Here is an 11,152-nt window from a genome sequence, read left to right as displayed (position 1 = left end):
CTACAGGAACAGAGCCATGTGTCTGGGGATGTCCCTCACCTATCCAGACTTATCTATCCCAGGGTCCATGTCAGCAGCCATCTAGTCTACCACATACAGGGTCAGCTCTGCACATCACTTTTGAAAGACCATCTATTTAGGGAACTCCAAAGCCAAATCCTGAATTTTGGTAATTGCGTAAAAGCCAGTTTCCTCCTCATCGCCTATACTAAAAAGCACTTTTCACAAGGGGAGTGGTTTTCTTCTGTTCACTGGGGTATGGGGAAATGCTGGGTACTAAAAGGTAGAGTACCTAGAGAGGGGCTGGTGAGAAAAGGGGAGACACAGTTTCAGGGCTTCTAAGGGATAGGTATGGGGAGCAGCAAGGAATGGCAGTTTTAGGACTTGGACCAGGTGCAGCTGTTCCTCTACAAGGAGCACAGGTGCCACAATCATGTTTATAAACACTTTATTTAGGTGATTACAGTGGGTAAGTTCCCAGCTAAGTGCACAGATACAAGCGAGGTATTTCTGGGTTAATGCAGGAGCCAGTGGGTTACATGGGTCTGAGCACTGTGGCCAAGGGGCGAGTACCAAGGTTTCAGAGTCAGACCCGGCCAGAGACCCTGCGCTGAGGGTGGGCTAATGTCCTAACACTGCCAGCTGCTTTCTCCTCACAGCTGGCCACACCGCAAGGCATGTCTTCAACAGTAAATCATTTCAGCGGTGTTAAGGGAACAGACGTTAAAGAAATGGAAGCTGGGTCCTGGTGCGCCTCAGCTGTTGCTGCTTTATAAGTCATAATAGCATGTGAACAAGAGTTTTAGAATATTCCAGTAACGATGAGCCACAGAGCGATAAAGTCTGTGTCTTTCTCCCTCAGTGCCTCCTTGCCTGTTTTCTTTCATACCTGAATTCCCACCTTTAAGCTGTGTATCCTGATGTTGAGTCTCATGCATACAAGGAAAGTTTCTCCGATGACAAAGTTTCTGCTTCCAGCATCCCATCAACAACATTCTCTGCAGCTGATGATATCAAAGCAAAGGTCTCTGGTTGGCTACTCTCTGTGAAAAGAGCCATTCACCCCTGACCAATGCCTAATTGCAGGCCTAATTTAGAAAACTGATTTAGGAAGCAGAATGTGAATACAAATAGGAAACAAACTCCAAAAAGTTATAGTTTATCTTCATATTTGGGCCAGATAATGATCAAGTTCACAGGTGGTCTTACTTGAGGCTACAGAATTGTTGCTTGCATAATTATCAGAAACATGTTGGAGTCCACAGCTGATAATCTGCCAACTGCTGGGTAAAACTCTTTTAGGAGACGGTCAGAGTCTACCTCAAACCTCTAACCCCCATGCAAAATACTGAATCAGAAGGGGAGCCACACTGTCTACAGCCTTTCAAAAGGAAGAAAGGCCTATTAAGATGTAGAAGGTTCACACACAAGGTAATGATTTTAATTCTGAAGGGGCACCTTGAGTTCCATTTGGCATGTTTCTGAATTTAACTGTCAGGAATACACTGAAGGCCATTTTATGGGTATTTAACTTTTTGGCAAAATAGAAGCTTTGGTCATAGCCATAGTTCTTTCAAAAATTTTTTAAAGAGGTTATTTCTGATTAAAACAATATTTTTAGCAAGTGATACATAACAATAACAACAACGTAAACATCTTCAAATCTAATGCAAGAGCAAAAGCTCTTCACCAGCATCTTATCTTAAATACAGCAAGAGTCAGTAGTGCTTACAAAAAGTAGAGGGTTCTCTTCTAGGGAATCAGAAAATTATCAAAATAAGGCACAGCCTGTTGTTATCACAGACTTGTGTTAGGCAGTAGTGTTTTTTTCTGGAAGGCACAAGTTGGAAATCTGATTACCCAAAGGTTTAAAATGTGGTTCTGAAAATAATGCCGAATGACAAGGGTAACTAACTGGGAGTAATGGCAATTAATTAGTGACAACATTACATCTAGATTATAGCACTCTGGAACTTACGACGGCCTCTTCATCAGCCCATACGTAAATCTGTAAAGGCACTGTGCAAAATGTGGACGGGGCCGGCCTTACTTCTAATTTGGAGTGCATATTAAAAAACAAAGGCACGTTTCCTAGAAATTCAACTTTACATTAACAAAAAAAATATTTTAGAGATAACAGTAGGTAAGCTTGATAATATAGCAGGTTCTAAGTCAAAAGTCTTGAAGAGGTTTCTTGAACAGCACTTTTGAGTTCCGCTGGTTCTTCATGAAGAGACAACCCACACTAAGAAGGAGGAGAGATGCAAAAAGGCAGGAGAAACAGCAGGTTAGTCTCTCAGTGTGAATCCCAAGCCAACATCCAATTGCTGCAGTCTAAATGTGATCAGAAATTAGACTGGGCTGATTTCCTACTACTGGCTTCTCTCCATTCTATAGAGGGCTAGAGGAAGGAGACTAGAGTCAAAAGGATCCAAGTAACTGTACCTTCCTGCTAAAAGGAAACATCCACTAACATCCATCTATCAGTGAAAGAAGTCATGTTTTGGTTCTCATGTACTGGGCTACAGATGGCAATGAGCTGTTTGAATATTATATAATAATAGTTGTGTGTGTGTGTATACATATATTATTTATTTATATAGCTATTATTTTTATTATTATATGCCAGGCACCAACCTAAGCAATCTTTATTTATTTTATTTATTTTTTTGAGACAGAGTCTTGCTCTGTCACCCAGGCTGGAGTGCAGTGGCACGATCTTGGCTCACTGCAAGCTCCGCCTCCCGGGTTCGCGCCATTCTCCTGCCTCAGCCTCCCAAGTAGCTGGGACTACAGGCGCCCACGACCACGCCTGGCTAATTTTTTGTATTTTTAGTAGAGACGGGGTTTCACCGTGTTAGCCAGTATGGTCTTGATCTCCTGACCTCGTGATCTGCCTGCCTCAGCCTCCCAAAGTGCTGGGATTACAGGCGTGAGCCACCAAGCCCGGCCAATTTTTATATATTTACCAGATCTGTCCTTTAACAAACAAACAAACAAACAAGGCAGGTACTATTATTATCCCCATTTTACAAATGAGGAAACAGAAACCCAGAGATATTAAATTGCTTGTCTACTTGTCCACGGCCATACAGCTGGATGGTGGTGGAACCAGGATGGATCACAGGTACTCCATGCTTTTAACCACTACATTACATAAAAGGAAATATATGAAAAAAATATATTCAGAGAAAAGAAGTGGAAATGAATAAATTTTCTCTAACTTCGAAGGATTAATGTTTATATCAAATCTCAGACTTATACAAAACTCAAGCACTTAAAACATTTATTAAAGAAAACTGAAAACCTTAGAATAAACGAACCTTCATTTTTTTTGAGAAAAGGTCTTACTCTGTCACCCAGACTAGAGTGCAGTGGCATGATCATGGCTCACTGCAGCCTTGAATTCCTGGGCTCAAGCAATCCTCCTGTCTCAGCCTCCTGAGTAGCTGGGACTTACCGGTGTGCACTACCATGCCTGGTTAATTAACAATTGTTTGTAGAGACGCTATGTTGCCCAGGCTGGTCTCAAACTCCTGGCCTCCCAAAGCTTTGGGATTACAGGTATGAGTCACCGCACCTAACCAAAACTAACATTTCGGAGGGAAATTTTAATCTGAGTTCTTGTACACAAAATCAATGGTCTATGAACACATGGAGAAGACTTTTCCAATCAGTTTAGAAAAGGGTAACTCACCAATGATGATGATGATGATGATGACCAGAACAGTAATCCCAATTGCCCACATCTGTAACAAAACATATGTCCATATCACATTTCAAATGCAGACGTAACATGCTTGTTGAAGAGTATCATATAATATTCGTCTAGTCACAGAAAGGGAAATTCAGGTGCGTACAGTCTGGAATAATTCATAATTTCTAAAGCCTAAATTAAATGTTCTCAATTAGGGCCTGAAGGTAACTTATCTGCTTTTTAAAAGATGTTCAAATGATGTGTGGCCTCTAGCTAGGCATTTGTTTGTGTATACAAGTTTTCCACATACGGAAAGGCTGCTCAGCTCGCCCTGTGTCTCAAAGTGTCACTTGTAAACAAGGTAGAGGACAGGATACATCTGGATCTGGTCCCAGCACGCTAACTGTATAAAATCTGCTTTGGCTCGTGCTCCTGGGAGAGCTGCTTTCTACTCTTCTGTTGGGCACACTGTGGCTTTCTAGCATTTCTTTCCCTTGACCTTGGAACCATTCACAGAACTATAAGAAAACTGACCAATTCCAGCCCTCTCCTATCTGTTTGGTGCCCTGCTGGGGTAGAGGGTTGGGAGGGGCTGATGACTGTGAGTGATTTTGGATATTCCTGTTCTACCTGCATCTTCTGAAGATCAGCCACAGCACGTAGAGGATTCCTAGTGTGGGGCTAGGAAAGGGTACGCAGTCAATGTTTCGGATTCACAGTGGACCCACATTTCCATGTGGAGGAAGTCAAACCCACCTCCCAGAGTCATGAAAGTCCATTATCTGTAGCCTGTTAATTCTCTGAGAATGGAGAAGGGGGCTTAAATATAAAGGTGAGTTAAAAGATAATTACCTTACAATTCTTCCACCAATATTTCCTCTTCAACTTGGCTGCGCTTGTTTCAAATTGAGAAGCGCCTGCCTGCAGTGCGTCTGCACGGTCATCTAACTCAGAGAGCTTCTGGTCTCTTTCCAGAACCTTGTCCACGTTAACTCGCATTATGTCCACCACCTAGATGAGCGTGATCACAGCAAGTAATGCACAAAGAATGGAGGAACAGGGCCAGGTGCGGTGGCTCACGCCTGTAATCCTAGCACTTTGGGAGGCTGAGGCGGGTGGATCACCTGTGGTCAGGAGTTCGAGACCAACCTGGCCAACATGGGGAAACTCTGTCTCAGTACTAAAAATATAAGAAAATTAGCCGGGAGGGGTGCTGGGTGCTTGTAATCCCAACTACTCAGGAGGCTGAGGCAGGAGACTCGCTTGAACCCAGGAGGAGGAGGTTGCAGTGAGGTGAGATTGCGCCATTGCACTTCAACCTGGGTGACAGAATGAGACTCCGCCTCAAAAAAATGGAGGCACAGAGATTTCAAAGACTGTCTACGGGCACATTGTTCTTTCAGGTCAGCACTTCATTACTTTGAGCCAAACTTTCACTTTAAAAAAAATGGGCTCACTCTTTCATGATCAAAACAATCAGCATATTAAGGATAGAAGGGAATTTCCTTAATATGATAAAGGGCATTTATGGGAAAATCCACAACTAATATCATGCTCAGTGGTGAAAGACTTCCCCCCTAAGATCAGGAACGAGGCAAGGATGCTCAGTTTCACACTGCCACTCAATACTGTACTGGAAGTTCTGAATAGAGCAATTAGTCAAGAGAAAGAAAAGGCATCCAAATTGGAAAAGAAGAATAAACCTATCTGTATTTGCAGATGATTCTCTCTATATAAAAAATACCAAAGAATCCACAACAAACTGCTAGAGCTAACAAATTCAGCAAAGTTGCAGGGTACAACAACAACACATAGAAATCAGTTGTGTTTCTATACACCAGCAACAAATAATCTGAAAAGGAAATTAAGGAAACAATTGTGTTTACAATAGCATCTAACAGAATAAAATACCTAGGAATAAATTTAACCAAAAGGTGAACAACTTGGACAATGAAACTAGAAAAAATTGCTAAGAGAAATTGCTAAGAGACATCATTAAATGGGGAAACATCCTATGTTCACACACTGGAAGACTTAATACTGCTAAGGGGGCAGTACTCCCCAAAGTCACCTCCCAATTTCAAAACTTACTACGAAGCTACAGTAATCAAAACAGTGTGATACTGGCATAAGGACAAACATACAGACTGATGGAATAGAACTGAGAGTCTAGAAATCAACCCAAACATCTATGGCCAATTGATTTTTGACAAGAGTGCCAAGGCCATCCAACAGTCTTTTCAATAAACAGTCTGGGCCAACTGAAGAGCCAACATGCAAAAGAATGAAGCTGAATCCCCACCTCACCCTATATACAAAAAGTAACTCAAAATGGATCAATAATCTAAGTGTAAGAGCTAAAGCCATACAACTCTTAGAAGAAAACATAAGGGTAAATCTTCATTACTTTGGATTTGACTGCGGATTCTTAGATTTGATACCAAAATCAAGAACAACAAAAGGAAAAGCAGATACATTGGACTTCATAAAAATTAAAAACTTTTGTGCATCAAAGAACATTATCAGGCCAGGTGTGGTGGCTCATGCCTATATTCCCAGCACTTTGGGAGGCCCAGGCAGGTGGATCACCTGAGATCAAGAGTTTGAGACCAGCCTGACCAACATGGTGAACCACTGTCTCTACTAAAAATACAAAAAATTAGCCGGGCAAAGTGGCGGGCGCCTGTAATCCCAGCTACTCTGGGGGCTGAGGCAGGAGAATCACTTGAACCTGGGGCTTGGAGGCTGCAGTGAGCTGAGATTGCACCACTGCACTCCAGCCTCGGCGACAGAGCAAGACTCCGTCTCAAAAAAAAATAAATAAAAATAAATAAAAAAGGATGTAAAAGACAAGCCACAGAATGGGAGAAAGTATTTGCAAATCACGTCTGATGAAGAAAGATTTAATATCCAAAATACATAAAAAACTCTCACAACTCAAACAACCCAATTAAAAAATGGGCAAAGCCTGAACAGACATTTCTTCAAAGACATACAAATGGCCAATAAGCACATGAAAAGATGCTTAACATCACTAATCATTAGAGAAACGCAAATGAAAACCCAAAGAGCTCAGTAGGATGGTTATAATCAAAATGGAAAACAAGTGTTGGCAAGGATGTGGAGAAACAGGAACTCTTGGACATTACTGGTGGGAAAATAAAATGGTGCAGCTATTGTGGAAAACAATTTGGCAGTTCCTCGTGAAATTAAACATACAGTTACTAAGACCTAGCAATGCTACTCCTAAGTATATATTCAAGAGAAATGAAAGCCTATGTCTAAACAAAATCTTTCCTGTGAATATTTATAACAGCACTATTCATAATTGCTGAAAGGTGGAAACAACTCAAAGACTAACAAATGAATGGCTCAACAAATTGTGTATACACATACAATGGATTACTCAACGGGAAAAAGGAACATGGTCCAACACGTTACAACTTGAATGAATTGAAAAACTTTGTGCTAAGTGAAAGAAGGCAGATGCAAAAGGCCACATATTGTATGATTCCTTTTATACGACATACCCAGAACAGGCAAATCCACAGAAAGAGAGAGCTGATTAGAGGTAACCAGAGAATGGGAGGAAGGGGAAATAGTGAATGATTACTAAATGGGTATGAGGTGTTCTGGGGTGATGAAAAAGTTTTGAAAATAGAAAGAGGTAATGGTTGCAAAATATTATGAATATACTAAATAACACTCAATTATATACAGTTTAAAATGTTTAGTTGTATGTTATGGTAATTTTGCCTCAGTAAAAAAACAACTCTCCTTAAAATTCCTTTGGTTAAAAAAAAATCCAATTTGATTTTGTAAGTAAACAGAAGTTTCAGGCAGGACAGAATTACAATGGGTTTCTTACTGTGAAAATCTAAAATGTTTTTAAGTTCATGAACAAAACCATCAGATCAAAACATTACTCTATTATTTAACAACAGTATCTGACATAACTTTAACTGTTTTTTTAGGGCAGCTAAATGCAGAAAGACCGAAATATATTTGTCGGACAGTGACAGCTTTTAGGAATGTGGAAATACTAGTCTGAAATTCTCAATCTTTTGCTGTGGTTCTCCACATACAGCGCAGAACAAAAGACGAAGGTCCTCTAGCTCAAGAATTCTACAAATAGAGATTTGCTGAGCTAATGGAGTTTGACAGTATCTACTTTGTGTGTGTCAATGGACAACCATTAGAGATGAATTCTACAGAGAAGCTTGCTCAGGCTGGACAATTAGTAAGTAGACAAAGCATTTTGATAAAAAATCTGATCAGAATTGGTCTTGGCTTAGGCAATCTAAAGACCTAATCCTTAACATTGTATTATCCTATTTTATAAAGTGGTTCTTGGGGAATGCACTCAGGGAGTGGTGTTCATATTTTAGGCATATGATTTTTTATTTTTCCTGAGCTAAATGTTATGAGCAGGTTTCTATCACAGGAAAACAAGCATGAAACCTAGGAAGTCTGACTTTTGCTTAGATCTTCCAGCACAGCAGGGAGCAAAGTTTTGTTACAATTATGATACAGTCAGAATTTGCTTTACATTCACACTTTGATGATACTTTTTCTAAACAGATTTCCAGAGTACTCATACTTGTTTAAAATTCATATTTCCAACATTTCAGAGCAATACCTCATCTACTTGATTTTGTGTCTGCTGAAGTCTTCGATTACTGCCAGTGGCAGCAGTTGGACCTGTAGACCTGGAACATGTAAAGGCAGGAGCATGAGTAAATTACAATTCCAAATACATTTTCTTAAGTATAAAGATGTTACTCCGGGACTCTCACTGTTAACAATCTCTTACATTAGAACTAAAGCAGAAAAAGAAATTCTTCTCGAAGCAATGAACGAAAGTTTTAATTGCATTTCTTCTAATTTCTCTATAATTTCCAAGACTGTACCACCTACTAAAGGGACAAACGTTAAGGTTTAATAGGACCTACTTTGTATCCCTGAAGTATCTGATCCCACGATAGGTAAGCTCTACTGTCCATTTTTGAAACTTGTTCTAAGGCACACATCTGCTTGAATGTACTCAGTACTCTCCTCATCTTTTCACTGTGGCAGGAACTGTTTTCATAGTTACAAACAGTTATAGAATGCCCTTTTTCCAATATGGAAAAATAGATTAATTTACAGAAACAGAGTCAGGAACACTGGGATGCAGGGAGCGGGTGATGTGAGTGGAAAGGTGTGCTGAAGAAATGCCTCCTCTTTTAGGAAGGTACTCTTTTTTTTTCCCCCTCTTTTGAGAGAGGGAGTTTTGCTCCTGTTGCCCAGGCTGGAGTGCAATGGCGCGATCTCAGCTCACTGTAACCTCCGCTTCCTGGGTTCAAGCAATTCTCTTGCCTCAGTCTCCCAAGTAGCTGGGATTACAGGCATGTGCCACCACGCCCGGCTAATTTTGTATTTTTTAGTAGAGACGGGGTTTCACCATGTTGGTCAAGCTGGTCTCGAACTCCTGACCTCAGGTGATCCGTCCGCCTCGGCCTCCCAAAGTGCTGGGATTACAGGCATGAGCCACCGTGCCCGGCCCAGGAAGGTACTCATCTTTTAAAATCTTCATCAAAGGCTTTATTTCTCCCCATGCAGATCTTTCTTAACCACTCTGACTCTGAAGTCATTATTGGCTCCATTACTTGCAAAGTATCACTTCGGTTTTTCAGGTATAAAATCCCGCCTCCTCGAATAGATCACAGGTTCCTGGGTCTTCTTACTCTCTTCTCTGTATCCTAGATAGCACCTAGCATGTGCCTTGGTATACAACAGTCTGATGGACTGTTTGAATAGTCACTTTACATCTGTCATGTGTCAATGACCAGGGCTACAACAGCTCTCATCACCGTCCTCACAGAGTTTAGTGTCTGGTAGATAAGTAAGGACCATGCCGTGGTGCTAGACTCTTTCCATGCGTTTTCTCCTTTAACCCTCATAACTCTCTGAGGGGAATATTACTCCCATTTTACAGATGAGTTAAAGTGAGGTTTAGAAAGTCAACACAGCTGGCTGCAGGACAGCTTGTTTTTAGATCAGGTCCTGTGTACCTTGGATCTAGATCTTAACCACTGTGATCTATTGGCACAGCAGCCTCAGCAGGAACATTTCGACGGGGGTCCCCAGCTCCTGGAAGAAACCCGGGGCTTCCTCCGACGGTGAGCAATGAGCAGAATGGAGGTGGAAGAGGGAGTCCTTGTGATTCTTAACCATTAGCATTCTCTGAGTCTTACCACTGGAAGCACGGGTTTGCAAGGTGCTTTCGCTTAAGAGAGCGAAGGCCCACGGTTAAGTGATCTTTCCAGTGCAGATGCCTCTAGCTAGGCAAGGAGCCCTTCGGCCCATAGGGGCTCAGGACAGGGCCGAGGTCCTTTCTTTCGCAACTTCCGGGGCCCAGTGCAGCACCGGGCCGAGAGCGGGCGCTCCCGAACCAGGGCTGTCGTCCCCGTTCCTCTCAGGGACCTCGGGGACTAGAAGTGGAAGGGGCGAGGAGCGGGCTGCGGGCGGGCAGCTCACTTCCTCCGGGAAGCGCCTCGCCGCCCCGCCCTTGCCCCTTCCGCGTCCGCCCGATGGCCGCTGGACCCGCCCGGCCCGTCTGCAGCCCGCGACCCAAGGGCCACCGCCCACCCCCAGGCCTCGGGATCCCCGCGCAGCCCCGGCCTGCGTCCGAGTGGCGGCCTGCGTCCGAGTGGCGGCCGGCGGCAACTGGGCAGTATGGCGGTCCCAGCGCGAGCTGCCGCCTGCGGGGCCCGAAGCCGCCCACGTCGCGTAGCGTCACTCACATTTTGGCGGCGGCGGCGGCGACGAGCGAGGGTCAGTAGAGAAACGAAGTTGGGACCGGAGGCCAGGGAGATGGGCGGGACGGCGCGGCGCGGGGCAAAGACGTCACTAGGCGGGGCCGGCGGGAGTGGGCGGGGCGCAGAGGAGGCGCGCCGGAGGTGGGCGGGGCCGTCGTGGGTGGGCGCGTCCAGGGCGGGGTCAGAGCGAGACGTCCCCTACCCGGACGAGGTCACTTGGGAACTTGAGGGCCACCGGGGTCCCAGGGCGGTCCGGTCTCTGAAACGCAGAATGTAGGTCAATACAGCTCCCTCTCCGCACCGCTGTCCGCGCTGGCGCTTGGGGACGTACTCTGTAAACGTGGTGCATTAGCCACTAGCGAGGGACTGTGTGGATAAGTGAGGGTGGGGGCAACTCATGTTATTCTGGGCTCGGGGCCATTTCTAACAGTATTAGAGACAGATGATTGGCTTCTGCTGAATGTTCCAGATTAACCTAGTGATCCGGAGGGCACCATGTTTCTCTAAGAAAGTAGTTGAAATAGAAGTCCATTTCGGGTATTTGTCACATGGGGTTGGGTTAGGTTCCTGCGCAGGTTTTTCATCGGTGACACAAGTATTTGTCACTGCAGATCATACTATAATCTGCTTACGAGAGCCTTGGCATAGTTCCTTC

The 11,152-nt window shown here is 43.7% G+C and overlaps 1 protein-coding gene across 1 annotated transcript; it reads right to left on the bottom strand.

Annotated features, from left to right (window-relative positions):
- Positions 1–431: 431 nt before the first annotated feature.
- Positions 432–10,608, bottom strand: VAMP3 (vesicle associated membrane protein 3). Its single transcript, XM_003274270.2, has 5 exons — positions 10,483–10,608; positions 8,337–8,406; positions 4,550–4,708; positions 3,698–3,749; positions 432–2,245 (listed from the first exon to the last, which is right to left on the bottom strand). Coding segments are annotated over exons 1-5 (303 nt in total). The 5' UTR covers positions 10,485–10,608; the 3' UTR covers positions 432–2,225.
- Positions 10,609–11,152: the final 544 nt, after the last annotated feature.

The sequence above is a fragment of the Nomascus leucogenys genome, chromosome 24 (assembly GCF_006542625.1).
Source record: "Nomascus leucogenys isolate Asia chromosome 24, Asia_NLE_v1, whole genome shotgun sequence".
Classification (NCBI taxonomy): Eukaryota; Metazoa; Chordata; class Mammalia; order Primates; family Hylobatidae; genus Nomascus; species Nomascus leucogenys.
Note: the sequence above shows the minus strand (reverse complement) of the source record. Positions and strands in the feature narration are given on the sequence as shown.